Source organism: Oryx dammah, unplaced genomic scaffold (assembly GCF_014754425.2).
Source record: "Oryx dammah isolate SB20612 unplaced genomic scaffold, SCBI_Odam_1.1 HiC_scaffold_28, whole genome shotgun sequence".
NCBI lineage: Eukaryota > Metazoa > Chordata > Mammalia > Artiodactyla > Bovidae > Oryx > Oryx dammah.
The window spans coordinates 72,236,737-72,255,178 of NW_024070212.1; the positions used below are offsets into that span (position 1 = coordinate 72,236,737).

At 41.0% G+C, this 18,442-nt stretch overlaps 1 protein-coding gene across 5 annotated transcripts in view; it reads left to right on the plus strand.

The window, feature by feature from the left end:
• PTGER3 (prostaglandin E receptor 3) overlaps positions 1-18,442 on the plus strand; it is a 233,913-nt gene that overhangs the window by 76,033 nt on the left and 139,438 nt on the right. For 3 of the 5 annotated variants that reach the window (XM_040232566.1, XM_040232568.1, XM_040232565.1), the window contains exon 3: positions 18,301-18,392. The exons of the other annotated variants lie outside the window; for them this stretch is intronic. In XM_040232566.1, coding sequence (XP_040088500.1) covers positions 18,301-18,392 — 92 coding nt within the window. The remainder of the gene's footprint in view (positions 1-18,300; positions 18,393-18,442) is intronic. 5 annotated transcript variants of the gene reach the window in all.

Consider the following 18,442-nt stretch of genomic DNA (forward strand, 5'->3'; position numbering starts at 1 on the left):
CCAGTTCTGGGGGTTGATGCTGAGACAGTTGCAGTAGAAAAGTAAAGATATCTCTCTTCCTTCTTTTCTGTATCATCCCCTCCTCCTAGCACTACAAGAACTTTTGTCTTCCTCTAAGCCATTTTCTCTTTCTTAAATTGGTCCCATTTGCCTGGAGCTATGATGACGCTATAAGTAAAGAATCTACCTCCCAATACAGGAGACACAAGAGACATGGGTTCAATCCCTTGGTTGGGAAGATCCCCTGGAGAAGGAAATGGCAACTCACTCCAGTATTCTTGACCAGAGAATTCCAAGGACAGGGAAGCCTGGTGGCCTCAGTCCATGGTGTTGCAAGGAGTGGGACACCACTGAGCATGCACACATACATGAATGATGGAAGGTTTTCCATGGCTGTGGGGAGGAGATGGGAAGCAGTACTTTCACTGAGTAAAAAAGAAAAAAGAAAAATTAAGATGTATTTGACACTTCAAAGAATATTGTTTCATCAAAATACCTTCCCTATTTTTCTGAACTTCACAGCTTCATTTTTTCCCATCCTTGAAATAATAAGTTTAAAAAATATTTTCCCTTTAAACTGATGAGTAGGTTGTGAGTTTCTAGGCTACCTTTATTCTTTTCTTAATAATTTTGAATAGTTAAAATAATTTTGTTATTTTGATCAATCTAAATAGTGTTATTATTTAAATGAATTAGCGACATAACAGATAGCTACACTAGCTAAGCCATACAGTAGTGTATATCCAGCAACAACACGTTTTCATTATTCAACCCAACAATTATGTGCATTAATAGGCCTCTGGCTAATTCAAGGTCTCCATTACAATAAAACCCAGCAGCTCAGAAATTTTTAGGAACCAGGCTCAGATTAAAGTCTATGTCCATCTAGACTTTATGTCTATGTCTACATCCTCCTGGTCCTGAGACCCAGGAAACTCCAGATGTGGAATGAACCAACCAAATTCAGTAAATTAGAGAGCAGCAAGGAAGGTATAGGGAAGGGTTAGTCTCTACTGTACTATCTTGCTACTGCCCATCAGTTGTTCTTCATTTTTCACAGTTTACCTTTACAGACCTGGGGAGTATATACAAGATAAGGCAGGATGTGAATTTTCCAGGTGTGCATGGTTATCACGAAGCTTAAAGAAAAAAATCTCCTTTATACATACACAGTGCATCATAAATCAGCCAGCAAATGCTAACTAGTGTCACTCGGTGCCATACATCATTATGGGCTCTTTGGCGTTAGAGAGTATTTAGGGCAGAGTCCCTGTTTTAAAGAGCCAGGGTCTTTTTGAAAAGATCGTGCATTCCCTCATTCATTCAGCAAATATTTATTGAGTTCATCCTTTGTGCCAAGCTCTCTGATATGTAGGCCTAAGGCAGAAACAAAATAGATATGAACCCTGCTTCCACAGAGCTTATAATCAGGTGATATTGACACTTCTAAGTGAATTTGACTATGTTCAAATATCCCTCTGTATGCGTTAGTCACTCAGTCATGTCTGACTCTTTGCGAACCCATGGACTGTAGCCTGCCAGGCTTCTCTGTTCGTAGGGTTCTATCAGCAAGAATACTGGAGTGGGCTGTCATGCCCTCCTCCAAGGGATCTTCCTGATTCAAGGATGGAACTTGTGTCTCCTGCATTGCAGGCAGAGTCTTTACCCTTTGTGCTATTGGGGAAGCCCCCAAATACCCCTAATTCTAGCCAAAAGGAAGACTGTTGCAGCCCAGTTACAAATGATGTTCTCAAAGTGGGAGGCAAGGTGTAAGACTGTAATAATTTTTCTAGCAAGTCTGTATGATTATACACATTGCTGTAAATGTACCTGGTAGAATAACTTGATGGAGGGAAAGTTTCTCCTAAGTTCACACCAGAGACAGATGTATGGTTAAGCTAGTGAAGCTCAAGCCTCAATACCTTTCAATTCACAGGTGTTTTCCTAGGTCCTTGGCCTAGTTTTACATGTATTAAACTAAAGAAAGCTGTATATTCTTCAGATTCTGCAAGCCTGGATCTAGTTCTATCTTGTGTGGGTCCCAGGTATTCATGAAGAAAGTGGGGTTTGACATAGATCTTGAAAGAAAATTAAGCTGTGCATATGCCCCCAAAGAATGGGAGTCCATTCAGGATGAGGAGAACTATAGGGAAAGTGTGTAGGGTGAACTGGAGGGCAGTGAGTTGATTAATTAATGGGCAGTATGATTGCTAAATATAGGGATCCAATTACCAACTCAACTAAGGTGTCTTCAGGAACCAATGTTGTCGTTTAGTTTCTTTGGGATGTAAGCAATGGAGTGCCACCCAGGTTAACTCAAGCAATGGGGGGGTTTTTTAATGGAATATCATGGTCTGAAGTAGGTAGGCTGAAGTTGGAGGGTGGATCACTATCCAGAGAATCAACTGTTGAAATAAAGCCTTGCTAGTCTTCTACCATCTCTGGATCTAGCTATTTTCTACCTGTTTGATTGTGTTTCCATTTTCAACTGCCGAGTCTTTCTCTCTCCTGTCAATGTAACTTCTTAACTTTATAATTTTTGCTTACTTACCATATCTGCTTCCTCCTGGTGCTGGTCTTGCTGCTAACTTCCTTATTTTCTCAACACTTCCAAATTCAGATTCTCAAGAGAGCAAATATCTGCTCTGTCAATTCATTGTTCCTTGACTGGCAAGGCAATGTCTTAGGTTTTATGCCTTGTCCAACTGAGTATGATATATATATAATCCTTGTACAAAATATGGTGTGGATGCCCCTTCAGTGGTAATGTGTGCTGAAGAACTTCCCTTACAAGGGTCTGTAGGTCAGCTGGTATAAAGAATGACATGTCTAATGTAGCTGAAATATTGGGTTGGCCAAAAAGTTTGTTCAGGCTTTTCCATAACATCTTATGGAAGAAGCCAATAGACTTTTTGGTTGATCCAATAGTAATAGCTAATACTACCTGAGAGCTTACTTTGTGTCACTGTGTTAGGCTCTGTTCTAAGGACTTCCCATACATTCTCCCTTTTAATCCTACTGATAATATTATGGGCTAGAACTACTACTGTTCCCATTTAACTAAGGAAACTCAGTTCAGTCAGTTCAGTTCAGTCACTCAGTCGTGTCCAACTCTTTGCAACCCTGTGAATCGCAGCACGCCAGGCCTCCCTGTCCATCACCAACTCCCGGATTTCACTCAGACTCACGTCCATCGAGTCAGTGATGCCATCCAGCCATCTCATCCTCTGTTGTCCCCTTCTCCTCCTGCCCCCAATCCCTCCCAGCATAAGAGTCTTCTCCAATAAGTCAACTCTTCACATGAAGTGCCCAAAGTATTGGAGTTTCAGCTTCAGCATCAGTCCTTCCAACTGAGGAAACTAATGCCCTGCAAATCCAAGTAACTTGCTCAAGGTCACACAGCAAATAACTAGTGGAACCAGTATTCTAACCAGGTTTTTTTTTTTTTTCAATAATGAATTTTTTTTTTATTGAGATGTAGTTGATTTACAATGTTGTGCCAATCTCTGCTGTACAGCAAAATGACTCAGCTATTTTAAAGCTTTTTTAAGCTATTTTTTTTCCACTATGGAAAGCTATTTTTTCCATTATGGTTTATTAAAGGATATTGAATATAGTCCCCTGTGCTACATATATTAGGGCCTTGTCGTTTATATATATTAGGGCCTTGTGTAAATGTAATAGCTTGCATCTACCAACCCCAAACTCCCTGTCCACCCCTCTACCTCTCTCTCTCTACTTTGGCAACCACAATTCTGTTTTCTATGTCTATGAGTCTGTTTCTGTTTTAGAATTCACTTTTTTTTCTGTACCATAGGCTGAATGTGGGATTTTATGAGGGTTGAGTTATAGCAGAGACTAGAGACACAGAAATCAGTTAGGAAATGAAAGAAGGTTGCAGTGACCCTGTGGGTAGGTAATTGAAGAGGAACTAAGAAAGATGCAGTATGGTTAGGGAAGAAAGGATTTCTCAAATACATTAAAAATAAAAAACAAAAATCACTTACATTTGGAGATAAGTTTGAATTGGAATTTTGAAATAAGCATTTGAGTAAAATGTCCTCCTAGTGAAAAACAACTATTTATTTTTGTTTGTTTTGTTTGGAAAAGAGATTTAAATTTTCCTAGCAGTGGAAAACTGACTAATTGGCTATTTGAAAGTATGGTATTCAAAGATTTTATCAACTGCTATGGGAGAAACTATTACACTCTTCTCACAGAGAAGTAGTATGCAGTCAAAATTTCTCTGCCCTGAAATATTCCCCATAAAAGGCTGGCCAGGCTCTTAGGGTATTAAGAAACTCCTGTACTTCATTTATATAATGTAGGCAAGATTTCTGAAGGGACAACTTTCACCCTTAATTTTTCCCTTTATTGGTAGCACGAAGTAAAATTTCTGGGATGAGGTACAACTTCAGTGTATTTCAACTTCTCAGAGTCTCCTGAGGAGCCAACTGTGAAACAGATGAGCCAGGCACTGCAACAGGAGTGGGAGGGAGTAGATAGTATTCTGAGAGCTGGAGACTGGAGCAACTATTGCTAGGTGTAGTCTGGAATGCTCCTCTCAGAAGGGATTGTTAACATTTAGCCTTTCTTCCTGTACAAGGTTTTTGGCTACCAATTATCAGTTTGTAACCCCCCAAATTGTGGCAAGGTCTTAGACTTCTTTGAGGTGGGTATCTGTTCTGTCTCTCCCACTGCTGCCCAGCTCTAACTCAATCTTAGTCCCCAAACAAAATACCCATAATTGCAAACTGTACTTGTGCTTTTCTGACTCTTGTACAGAAAGCCTCTTTGTTCAAGCTTTTCTCCTCCTCCTCTACCAGTTCTTCTTTTCGCACCCTATACCTCTTAATGAAACCTCAGTCTCTCCTCCCAAAACATCACTTTTAATTCTCCCCTCTCTGAATTCTTCCATGGTGGCTCAGCTGGTAAAGAATCTGCCTGCAATGTGGGAGACCTGGGTTCAATCCCTGAGTTGGGAAGATTCTCTGGAGAAGTGAATGGGCATCTACTCCAGTATTCTGGCCTGGAGAATTCCATGGACTTTTGGACATGGACATGACTGAGCGACTTTCACTTTCACTTCTGAATTTTTGGGGTTTCTACAATCTGTACTATTGTAAGTAAAACAGTGTGAACTATAAGATCTATTTTTTAAAAAATAGTTTCTTTTAGAAGGAAAAATAGGCAGAATGCCTTTAAAAGATTAGGTTAAAACAGAAGCATTGAAAAGTAAGTCACGTAGCCAAGTTTCAGTGTCATAGTTTTGGACTGAAAGGCTGTGAAAACCCAGTAGATGAAGTTCTCCTGAGGAGAAGATGGTCAGACAGTAGAGTCTTCAGTGTATTCTCAGCTGCACAAAGTCTCATGGAGAACATGAGGACCTTTATTAGAAAGACAGGCACTGGGATACCTCTTTCATTTCTTTGAGAAAAAGGCAATGAAGAGAAAGAAAACTTTGAAGAGTAAGAAGCAAAACTGCTTCTTCTTCTTGATAGCATGGAAACACAGGACCTGTAATAGAAATGATGCCTCTCATGGGGACCAGAAAGTACATAATGACAGTCGGCAATGTAGCAGTGGTGTGCCTTTTCTCAGAATGTTGCTGAAGTTTCCATATCTTTATCTCTTATACAGAATAATTGATTCCTGGGAGCAAAGTCCCAGTTTCTAGTTCTGGATGTAGCTAGCTCTAGACTTGAGCAAGTTATTTAACTTGTTGAGCTTCCATTTTTTGGTCTATAAATGGATATAATATCCACCCATTTTCAGGTACTTGGTATAAAAACACATAGAAGTCATCCATTTAAACATTCAGTAGTAATTAAGTTGTATTGTGGCAGGCTCTGATCTAGTCACTGGGTGTGCATCAGTGAACAAAAACAGAGAGAATCTCTGTCCTTGTGGAACCACTGACTAGTATAACCAGCAAGGTCATATTTTAGTTTTTCACTCCGCTCAGTTATCCACAAGGCAGGGCTTCCCTGGTGGCTCAGTGGTAAAAAATCTGCCTGGATTATGGGAGAACAGGGTTCAATCCTTGGGTCAGGACAATTCCCTAAAGAAGGAAATGGCAAGCTGCTCTAGTGTTCTCACTTTGGAAATCCTGTGGACAGAGGAGCCTGGCAAGATACAGTCCATGGGGTTGCAAAGTGTCAGACACAACTGAGCACCTGAGCAATCTCTGTTATCTGCATCTTTCTTTTTTGATAAAGCAAGTGTTTGCTGAATAACTGCTATACTCTAGGAGTGTTTACGAGTGAATCAAATATTTAGATTGATTATTGAGGCTTATGACGGAACAGAAATAAGGAAGCTGGATTCCAGATAGGACTTTGCTGGAAACTAGTTCTGTATTCTTGCCTGGAGAATCCCTATGGACAGAGGAACTTGGTGGCTACAGTCCATGGGGTTGCAAAGAGTCAGACATGACTGAGTAAGCACAGCAGAGCTCTGCGGCTATAAAAAATAACTTTGTCATGTATTTGCTTTGCAGCATTCTAATAGTAGGAAGTCAAGAAACACCTGGGGTAAAAGGCAAATTTGGCCTTGGAATATGGAATGAAGCAGGGCAAGGCTAATAGAGTTTGCCAAGAGAACACACTAGTCGTAGCAAACACCCTGTTCCAACAACACAAGAGAAGACTCTACACATGGACATCACCAGATGGTCAACACTGAAATCATATTGATTATATTCTTTGCAGCCAAAGATGGAGAAGCTCTATACAGTCAACAAAAACAAGACCAGGAGCTGACTGGGGCTCAGATCATGAGCTCCTTATTGGCAAATTCAGACTTAAATTTAAGAAAGTAGGGAAAACCACTAGAGCATTCAGGTATGACCTAAATCAAATCCCATATGAATATACAGTGGAAGTGAGAAATAGATTTAAGGGACTAGATATGATAGACAGAGTGCCTGATGAACTATGGACGGAGGTTCGTGACATTGTACAGGAGACAGGGATCAAGATTATCCCCATGGAAAAGAAATGCAAAAAAGAAAACTGGCTGTCTGGGGGGGTGGGGCTTACAAATAGCTGTGGAAAGAAGAGAAGAGAAAAGCAAAGGAGAAAAGGAAAGATATAAGCATCTGAATGCAGAGTTCCAAAGAATAGCAAGGAGAGATAAGAAAGCCTTCCTCAGTGATTAATGCAAAGAAATAGAGGGAAACAATAGAATGGGAAAGACTAGAGATCTCTTCAAGAAATATAGAGATACCAATGGAACATTACATGCAAAGATAGGCTCAATAAGGACAGAAATGGTATGGACCTAGAAGAAGCAGAAGATATTAAGAAGAGGTGGCAAGAATACACAGAAGAACTATACAAAACAGAGCTTCACGACCAAGATAATCAGGATGGTGTGATCGCTTACCTAGAACCAGACATCCTGGAATGTGAAGTCAAGTGGGCCTTAGAAAGCATCACTACGAATAACAATAGTGGAGGTGATGGAATTCCAGTTGAGCTATTTCAAATCCTGAAAGATGATGCTGTGAAAACGCTGCATTCAGCTCAGTTCAGTTAAGTCACTCAGTCGTGTCCAGCTCTTTGTGACCCCATGAATTGCAGCATGCCAGGCCTCCCTGTCCATCACCAACTCCTGGAGTTCACCCAAACTCATGTGCATCGAGTCAGTGATACCATCCAGCCATCTATCTTCTGTTGTCCCCTTCTCCTCCTGCCCCCAACCCCTCCCAGCATCAGAGTCTTTTCCAATGAGTCAACTCTTCGCATGAGGTGGCCAAAGTACTGGACTTTCAGATTTAGCATCAGTCTTTCCAATGAACACCCAGGACTGATCTCCTTTGGGATGGACTGGTTGGATCACCTTGCAGTCCAAGGGACTTTCAAGAGTCTTCTCCAATACCACAGTTCAAAAGCATCAATTATTCAGTGCTCAGCTTTCTCCATAGTCCAACTCTCACTTCCATACATGACCACTGGAAAAACGATAGCCTTCACTAAATGGACCTTTGTTGGCAAAAGAATGTCTCTGCTGCCAGCAAATTTGGAAAACTCAGGAGTGGCCACAGGACTGGAAAAAGTCAGTTTTCATTCCAAGCCCAAAGAAAGGCAATGCCAAAGAATGCTCAAACTACCGCACAATTCCACTCATCTTACATGCTAGTAAAGAAATCCTCAAAATTCTCCAAGCCAGGCTTCAGCAGTACATGAACCATGAACTTCCAGATGTTCAAGCTGGTTTTAGAAAAGGTAGAGGAACCAGAGATCAAATTGCCAACATCTGCTGGATCATGGAAAAAGCAAGAGAGTTCCAGAAAAACATCTATTTCTGCTTTATTGACTATTCCAAAGCCTTTGACTGTGTGGATCACAATAAACTGTGGAAAATTCTGAAAGACATGGGAATACCAAACCACCTAATCTGCTTCTTGAGAAACCTGTATGCAGGTCAGGAAGCAACAGTCAGAACAGGATATGCATCAACAGACTGGTTCCAAATAGGAAAAGGAGTCCATCAAGGCTGTATATTGTCACCCTGCTTATTTAACTTATATGCAGAGGACATCATGAGAAACACTGGGTTGGAACAAGCACAAGATGGAATCAAGATTGCCAGGAGAAATATCAATAACCTCAGATATGCAGATGACACCATCCTTATGGCAGAAAGTGAAGAGGAACTTAAAAAGCCTGTTGATGAAAGTGAAAGAGGAAAGTGAAAATGTTTGCCTAAAGCTCAACATTCAGAAAACTAAGATCATGGCATCTGGTCCCATCACTTCATGGCAATTAGATGGGGAAACAGTGTCAGAATTTATTTTGGGGGGGCTCCAAAATCACTGCAGATGGTGATTGCAGCCATGAAATTAAAAGACGCTTACTCTTTGGAAGGAAAGTTATGACCAACCTAGACAGCATATTCAAAAGCAGAGACATTACTTTGCCAACAAAGGTCCGTCTAGTCAAGGCTATGGTTTTTCCAGTGGTCATGTATGGATGTGAGAGTTGGACTGTGAAGAAAAGTGAGCACCGAAGAATTGATGCGTTTGAACTGTGATATTGGAGAAGACTCTTGAGAGTCCCTTGGACTGCAAGGAGATCCATCCAGTCCATTCTAAAGGAGATCAGCCCTGAGTGTTCTTTGGAAGGACTGATGCTGAAGCTGAAACTCCTGTACTTTGCCAACCTCATGTGAAGAGTTGACTCATTGGAAAAGACTAATGCTGGGAAGAATTGGGGGCAGGAGGAGAAGAGGACGACAGAGAATGAGATGGCTGGATGGCATCACCGACTCGATGGACATGAGTCTGGGTGAACTCCAGGAGTTGGTGATGGACAGGAAGGCCTGGAGTGCTGTGATTTATGGGGTCACAAAGAGTCAAACACGACGGAACGACTGAACTGAACTGAAGTGAACTGACAAATATATATATATTTCCTCCTGGAGTAGGTCAAATTCTGCCCCTACTGACATATGTATTACTTATTTTTTTGACCAGTTAACCCCTTTTTAAACATCATGAAAATACACACTTTAGATCAGCCCTTATCAAAATGATTTGTTCATTCCAAAGTAGTGGTTTCATTATACTTGTATAAAAAGAGAGGGACAATCCTGTATTTATTATACTTTAGTGTGTAGCATAGGTGTATCTAGCTCAAGTATTACAATACAGAGATGATATGTGTGTGTGTAAGTTGCTAAGTGTCTCTTTGAAATGTCATGTAGTGTAGCCCACCAGGCTCCTCTGTCCATGGTATTCAGGCAAGAATACTGGAGTGGGCTGCCATTCTCTTCTCCAAGGGTTCATTCCAACCCAGGAATCGAACCCAGATGTCCTGGTTGCAGGCAGAGTCTTTACTGTCTGTGCCACCAGGAAGTCCAGCAGAGATGACAGTCAATACAAAAGTTTCCAAGAGATTAGTTTTACTGTCATATCATTGAAATCCAATGGATTTGAAACAGTGTAGGAGTGTAGATTGTAGCTACCATGTATTCTGGAACCAGACTGTCTACACTGGAATCTAAGCTTTGCCTCTTAATTACAAGTGATCCTGGATAAATTATATAATCTCTCTGCAGCTCAGTTTCCTCATCTGCCAAGTGGAGATGAGAGTAGTGCCAACTTCAAAGAATAAAATGAATGAGCACTTGTCAAATGTTCAGAATAGTGCCTGACAAAGCAAGATAACAATCATTGAGGAGGGAGTTGAAAGGAGAGGAAGTAAATAGTGGATATATCACGTAGAGAAGCTGGTCATAAAGGGAGCGAGAAATTGGGCCACACTTAGAGAAAGGGGAAGGGGTAAACAATCAAGAACTGGCGTTTGTGTGTATTTTATTTCCCAAGATAAGGGGAGCCTATGCATATTCGAAACAGTGTTTTAGAGCCACTGAACAGAAAGATGGAAGAGAAAGGGTTAGCCATAGGGGCAGTGTGATCTATAACGAGATCACAGTTAGAGGTGTCTGCTGGCTAAGTTGCTTCCGTCGCGCCCAACTCTTTGCAGCCCTATGGACTGTAGCCCACCAGGATTCTCTGCCTATGGGATTCTCCAGACAAGAATACTGGAATGGGTTGCATGTTCTCCTCCAGGGCATCTTCGCAATCCAGAAGTCAAACCCTCATTTCTTATGTCTACCTGCATTGACCAGCCAGGTTCTTTACCACTAGTGCCACCCGGGAAACTCAGTTAGAGGTGATGGGAGGTAAATAATTATCGAATAGACTTCTCTGTGTTCCTCTGGAATTCAGTTAGCCTTTCAGTTCAGTTCAGTTCAGTTCAGTTCAGTCGCTCAGTCGTATCCAACTCTTTGCGACCCCACGAATCGCAGCACGCCAGGCCTCCCTGTCCATCACCAACTTCCGGAGTTCTCCCAAACTCATATCCATCAAATCGGTGATGCCATCCAGCCATCTCATCTTCTGTTGTCCCCTTCTTCTCCTGCTCCCAATCCCTCCCAGCATCAGAGGCTTTTCCAATGAGTCAAATCTTTGCATGAGGTGGCCAAAGTATTGGAGTTTCAGCTTTGGCATCAGTCCTTCCAAAGAACACCCAGGACTGATCTCCTTCAGAATGGACTGGTTGGATCTCCTCGCAGTCCAAGGGACTCTCAAGAGTCTTCTCCAATACCACAGTTCAAAAGCATCAATTCTTCAGTGCTCAGCTTTTTTCACAGTCCAACTCTCACATCCATACATGACCACTGGAAAAACCATAGCCTTGACTAGATGGACCTTTGTTGGCAAAGTAATGTCTCTGCTTTTGAATATGCTGTCTAGGTTGGTCATAACTTTCCTTCCAAAGAGTAAGCGTCTTTTAATTTCATGGCTGCAATCACCATCTGCAGTGATTTTGGAGCCCCCCAAAATAAAGTCTGACACTGTTTCCACTGTTTCCACTGTTTCCCCATCTAATTGCCATGAAGTGATGGGACCAGATGCCATGATCTTCATTTTTTGAATGTTGAGCTTTAGGTCAACTTTTCCACTCTCCTCTTTCACTTTCATCAAGAGGCTTTTTAGTTCCTCTTCACTTTCTGCCATAAGGATGGTGTCATCTGCATATCTGAGGTTATTGATATTTCTCCCAGCAATCTTAATTCAGCTTGTGCTGCTTCCAGTCCAGCATTTCTCATGATGTCCTCTGCATATAAGTTAAATAAGTATGGTGATAATATATAGCCTTGATGGACTCCTTTTCCTATTTGGAACCAGTCTGTTGATGCATATCCTGTTCTGACTGTTGCTTCCTTACCTACATACAGATTTCTCAAGAGGCAGGTCAGGTGGTCTGGTATTCCCATCTCTTTCAGAATTTTCCACAGTTTATTGTGATCCACACAGTCAAAGGCTTTGGAATAGTTAATAAAGCAGAAATAGATGTTTTTCTGGAACTCTCTTGCTTTTTTGATGATCCAGCGGATGTTGGCAATTTGATCTCTGGTTCCTCTACCTTTTCTAAAAGCAGCTTGAACATCTGGAAGTTCATGGTTCACGTATTGCTGAAGCCGGGCTTGGAGAATTTTGAGCATTACTTTACTAGCGTGTGAGATGAGTGCAATTGTGCAGTAGTTTGAGCATTCTTTGTTAGCCTTTATAATATGCTAAAGTACCTCGCATTGAAATTCTGAAGACAACTGATCAGACTATATACCTCAGTTGTTCAGGAGTAAGCAGTGGATGGGGAGGAATTACTGAGTTGATGTGAAATTAGCAGAGGGACTTCTAGCAATATGCTAAAGAGTAGTCTTACCCTGTGGTGTGGCTGGGTCATTCTGGAAGACTAACAGAGACTAACACAATTTCCACTAGACAGAGGCAGGGTAGCTCCAGAAACACAGGCATCAGGCATTCTCAGGCAAACCATAAGCAGCCAAGGGCCGCCAACAAGCCGTGGCAGCAGACCCAACAACTGGACTGTGTTCATGTGTCTGGAGTGACCACTTATAAATCAATCCCTTTACCACAGTTGCCACAAGAAATTAATTTGATCCAAGAGTCAAATTCAAAATGAAGGTCAAGCTCACACACACACACACACACACACACACAGAGTCTTCTCTACTTTAACTGGAATCTTTTAAAAATCTTGTAATAAGGCTGAGTAAAAGAACTTTTTTAACTGAAATCTTGCGTTTTATATTCAGAGAGAGCACCAGCTTTGCTAGCAGCTTCATATTGTACATATTTTTCAATTTGGGAAGAACACACAGAGCTATAAGCTTAGCTGAAACAAGCAGAAAAGGACTTATTTTGAGCTGGGATGTCTTTGGCAGCATTAAGGACAGCACCTTCATGGCAGTAAGAACTAAGATGTCTTAAAGAGGCCCATTAGCACTTATACATTCTACACATTGATGTGAATGAAAGTCAGTGTGTTAAAGGAGTAAAGCATTAAGTGGAATTAAACATAAAAGAGTTTGTCATTGCCTGACATTGGCATTAAATAGAATTAAATGTAAAAGTTGGTTAAGCATTGCCTAACATTACATGTTTCTATCGTTTCTCCCTTCCAGCCAAGGTAATTTTCTTTTAAGTATTGCTTCTCAATATAGATTAAGAAGTTTTTATCCCTAGCTAAGGGGATTTCAGTAGCTCAGTCATTAAAGAGCCTGCCTGCAGTGCAGGAGACCCGAGTTTGATCCCTGGTTTGGGAAGATCCCCTGGAGAAGGGAATGGCAACCCATTCCAGTATTCTTGCCTGGAAAAACCTATGGACAGAGGAACCTGGTGGGCTACAGTCCATAGCGTTGCAAGAGTCAGACATGACTTAGCGACTAAACCATCAAGGGGATTCCAGACATCCATAGCAGGAATGAAGAAGATTATTTTCAACAGGACACTCTGCTGATCAGAGCTCCTCAATCTATGCATATGGGTAGCCTCCTTCACTACCAGCTAAACTTAAAGAAGTGAAAATGAAAGTCACTCAGTCATGTCTGACTCTTTGCAACCCAGGCAAGAATACTGAAGTGGGTAGCCTTTCCCTTCTCCAGGGGATCTTCCCAACCCAGGGATCGAACCCAGGTCTCCCACATTGCAGGCGGATTCTTTACCAGCTGAGCCACAAGGAAAGTCCAAGAATACTGGAGTGGGTAGCCTATCACTTCTCCAGCAGATCTTCCCAACACAAGAGTCGAACTGGGGTCTCTTGCATCGCAGGTGGATTCTTTACTAACTGAGCTGTCAAACTTAACTTGCCTAATATTTGCTTTGTAGAGTATCCCACATGACTACAGCCCTACCCAGAAACCGTCAGATCCCATACACCAGTTCTATACCCATTCACAGCTTCTGCTTTTTTTAGCTGCTAACTGTTCACACCTTTACCTTCAGAGGCTCACCCAAAGGCAGAGCCAAAGCAGTGATGAGTTATGGTTATAGAGTAGGAAAGCCCAAACCCCTTATCAAGAGATGGGATAAGCTCTAAAGTGTAATTTATACTCCAGAGTTTCCCAAAGGTTCATATGGAAACTGGAATTACTTAAAATCTCATCACAGCATGGCTTCTTCTTTTCTGAACTACTTCTCCACTCCTTTACTGTTTCTCCTGCAGGTACATCCTTAGTAAGTCACATGTACACAAGTCTTTGGCTTAGGATCTGCTTCTAGGAGTACTCAGCCCAAGACAGTCCTTAATACTCATTCATTCAGTCATTCAAAGATGTGCAATGTCTAAGTGCTTTCATCCCAGTCCAATGAGTTAGAATGATATAGAGTTGGGTGAAACGTAACCATGGATATTCAGAACTATTATATGGGACATATAGAGACCACACATTTATATACCAAAAGAAACTTAAAATATGAAAATAGCATCATACCTGATAAAGGGATTTCTACCTAGTAGGTTCTTATGTGTGCCAAAAATTTGCTTAGTCCTTATAATGTTGTCCATTGAGGAGAGCCAATTATTTTTGTATGTTCACACAAACATTTTTGGAGACCCTCCTATGAATCAGAGAGTGATAAAGTGACACACTCATAAGTACAATATAATGATATAATTATAATCTCAAATAATGTATAATCTCAAATTATACAATGTATATAATTATATAATATATAATTTTAAATAATGTGTACAAGGCTATGAAAAAATGGTGGAAGAAATGAGTTTTCCAAGAAAATAAAAGACTGGATCTTGGAGGGAAAATAGAATTGATTCTGGGCAGAAGTAGAAGCATTTTAGAAACAGAATAACAAACTCCATAGTAATTAGGTGTGAAAAAGCATTGTCAGATCTCTAGAAGAGTGAGTGGTTTACAAAATTGAATCAAAGGTCACATGAAGAGGAAAGGCAGGAGATAAACCCAGAGATGCAGTTTGGAACCACTCAGTGGTACACCGTAGGTACTTTAGAACTTTATCCTATAGCTATGGGGAATCTTCAAAGATATTTAGAATTTGCCAAGGTTTGCCTTGAAACAGTATGAAGAATGTGTTAGAGAAAACAAAAACTCTAGTCAGAAATACTAGTTAGTTAAAAGGCTGTTACTAGGTTAAATCAGATATAATTTCCAATGTCCAACTTTTAATTTTTTAATTGGAAGATAATTGCTTTACAGTGTTTGTTGGTTTCTTCCATACACCAATGCAAATCAGTCATAATTATATTTATTTCCCTGCATCTTGAGCCTCCCTCACCCCTCCCATCCCACCCCTCTAGGTCATCACAGGACACCAGGCTGGGCTCCTTGTGTTTTATAGCAGCTTCCCACTAGGTTACAATGGAATATTACTCAGCCATAAAAAGGAATGAATTTGAGTCAGCTGTAGTGATGTGGATGAACCTAGAGCCTAATTATAAAGAGCAAAGTAAGTCAGAAAGAGAAAATCAAATATCCAACAATTGTTAACCCAATGAAAAAGTGAATTTCATATATTTCAAGTTGATACACTAACCAAGAATGAGGATGAGAATTTGAACAATGACACAAAGACTGGAAAGAAAGGGTAAATTAAAAGAGATGCATAGGAGAGAAAATTGGCATGAAAGGCAAGGGCAGAGTAAGCCACAGAATTAGGTGTGAGAGTGAAGCAAAATTTTCTAATACAAATATCTGTAAGAGAGATAGGGTCCACCAGAGGAGTAGTTTAGAGAGTGGCACAGGGAACCATACCATGCTTCAGAATTCTTGGCTCTTCACATATTATTTACTTTGCAGTAAAAAGTTTCCTCTTTTCTTGCTACTTGACACTAGACAGGCATGTGGTACCCAAATTCCTAAAGTTGTTATTATTGTTCAGTCACTCAGTCATGTCTGACTCTTTGCGACCCCATGGACTGCAGCACGCCAGGCCTCCCTGTCCTTCACCAACTCCTGGAGCTTGCTAAGATTCAGGTCCATTGAGTCGGTGATGCCATCCAACCATCTCATCCTCTATGATCTCCTTCTCCTCCTGCCCTTAATCTTGCCCAGCATCAGGTTCTTTTCTAATGATTCAATTCTTCACATCAGGCGGCCAGAGTACTAGAGCTTCAGCTTTAGCATCAGTCCTTCCAATGAATATTCAGGGTTGATTTCCTTTAGGATTGACTGATTTGATCTCCTTGCAGTCCCAGGGACTCTCAAGAGTCTTCTCCAATACCACAGTTCAAAAGCATCAATTCTTCGATGCCCAGCCTTCTTTATGGTTCAACTCTTCACATCCGTACATGACTATTACATAGCTTTGACTGGGCAGACATTTGTTGGCAAAGTAATGTCTCTGCTTTTTAATATGCTGTCTATGTTGGTCATAGCTTTTCTTCCAAGGAGCAAGCGTCATTTAATTTCATTGCTTCAGTCACCGTCTGCAGTGATTTTGGAGCCAACCAATTATGCAACTCCAAGTGTATTTATTTAGTTAAAACAGGCCTTGAAAAGAGAGATTAAGCAACATGACAGCAGGAAAATAAACCTAGTTGTCCTCTAGAGAAGGGACCCCATCTAACCAGATGGCTCTTTACCATATAAAGGGTCTTCTCATACAGGGGCTCACAGGAGATTCTGAAAGTCTCAGAGAATGAATAGGAAAGCCTATTTTGTTTTTCTTTTCTACTCTGACCTTAACTCTAATCACTCTTTCAGAACCACAATGTTTCTATAAAAAGTGCCAACTAAACTTTTCCTGTTTGCACTGAAATAGATATTGGCCAACCCAACATAATTTTCTGTTGCAAGGAAGACGTGACATTTTATTGTCCTTCAAATAACACTGCCTTCCTAAAACAGAAATTATCTATTTGCTTAACGCAATCAAGAACTGGAGAATTACATGTCTGTCTGGACAGCTTCTGTAATGTCACGCCACTTGGGATGGGCACGCTATTTAAGATGATCTTAACTATACTTTTGAGAGAAAAAAGACTCTAGGAATCTGATAAAAAAGACTAAGGATACATTGAATTAAATTTCTTTAACAATTTCTTATAAGAATTTCATTTCATTCTGCTAGTTCTTGTAAGAGAATTGCTAAGAAATATATTAAAAGGAGAAATACTTTTCAAGTATTTTTTTATATATTTCAACTTGGTTGAAATATGTATAGTTCAAAATTTTACTGCATCAAATGAATTTAAGCTAATATTTGGAGATGCTGTGGAGGGATGGGCTGCAGGGCAAATTACACAGCATTGTTCTTTCAGGCCCCAAATATATTTATTGACCATCACCTATGTGGCAAGCATTGTGGTAGCTGCTGGAGACACAGTGATATGCCAAACCAGGCATGGTTCCTGGTTTCATAAAACTTGTGGCCTAGAGATAACAACACACATTAAACAAATAATCAAACATATTACAAACACACACTTATTACAAACTACAATGAATTCTTGAAAAGAAAATAGTGGGTTTCACGTAGTGGGGAACCAGTGCTGGTCAAGAGGGTATTCTCTGAGGAAGTGATTTTCAGAGTGAGACCTGAAGAACAAGAAGTAGTCAGCCAGGTGATGAAGGAATGAAAGAGCGCTCCAGGTAGGGAAATCTTCAAGCACAAATGCCCTGAGGTAGCAGGGCAGTAGATTTGACCCTGTTTGTGGTGTTTGTAGATAGCTAGTATGACCTGCAATGGCACCCCACTCCAGTACTCTTGCCTGGAAAATCCCATGGATGGAGGAGCCTGGTGGGCTGCAGTCCATGGGGTCGCTAGGAGTCAGACATTTACTGAGTGACTTCACTTTCACTTTTCCCTTTCATGCATTGGAGAAGGAAATGGCAACCCACTCCAGTGTTCTTGCCTGGAGAATCCCAGGGATGGGGGAGCCTGGTGGGCTGCCGTCTATGGGGTCACAGAGTTGGACACAACTGAAGCTACTTAGCAGCAGCAGCAGTGTGACCTGAACACACAGCAGCAAAAAAGTTCAAAAGACAGCTACAGTTACAGCTAGAGGCCAGATCAGACAGACAAGGTTAAGAACTTCGGTCTTTACCCTGAGAGCAACAGGAGGTCACTGAAAGGGGAGATGGGCAGAATTAGATTTACCTACAAAGATCTTTTGAAGTCAGTGACCTTTTATTCAGCATGTAACAAATGTCTAGTAACTGCCCTAGGGCTGCCGAAATAATATTAGCCCTGGTTTCTGATCTCAAGTAATGTTTGATGTGGATGTGTGTGAAGAAAGAGAGGGTGGGTCAAAGCACGGAGGGAAGAAGGAGACAATCTTGGGGAGATAATATCTAAAACATCTTCATTTATGCAGTCAGAGCTGATGTGAGTTGATGTATGGATTGTGGTTCTGCTCTTCTTTGAAAATGTTCAGGGAAGTGTCATCTGACGAAAGGAATCATAATCAATAATTCTGTCCACTGAAACCCTCTGTCTGTTCACAGATAAGGCACCATACAAACAACTCTGCATCCAGTTCCACCTCTTTAGCCCACCAGTGCTCCTCAGCCTTGATGTGGAGTGACCACCTGGAAAGGTGAGATGTAGAACTGTCTGAACTGACAGCATAGCTCTCCCCCATCACTC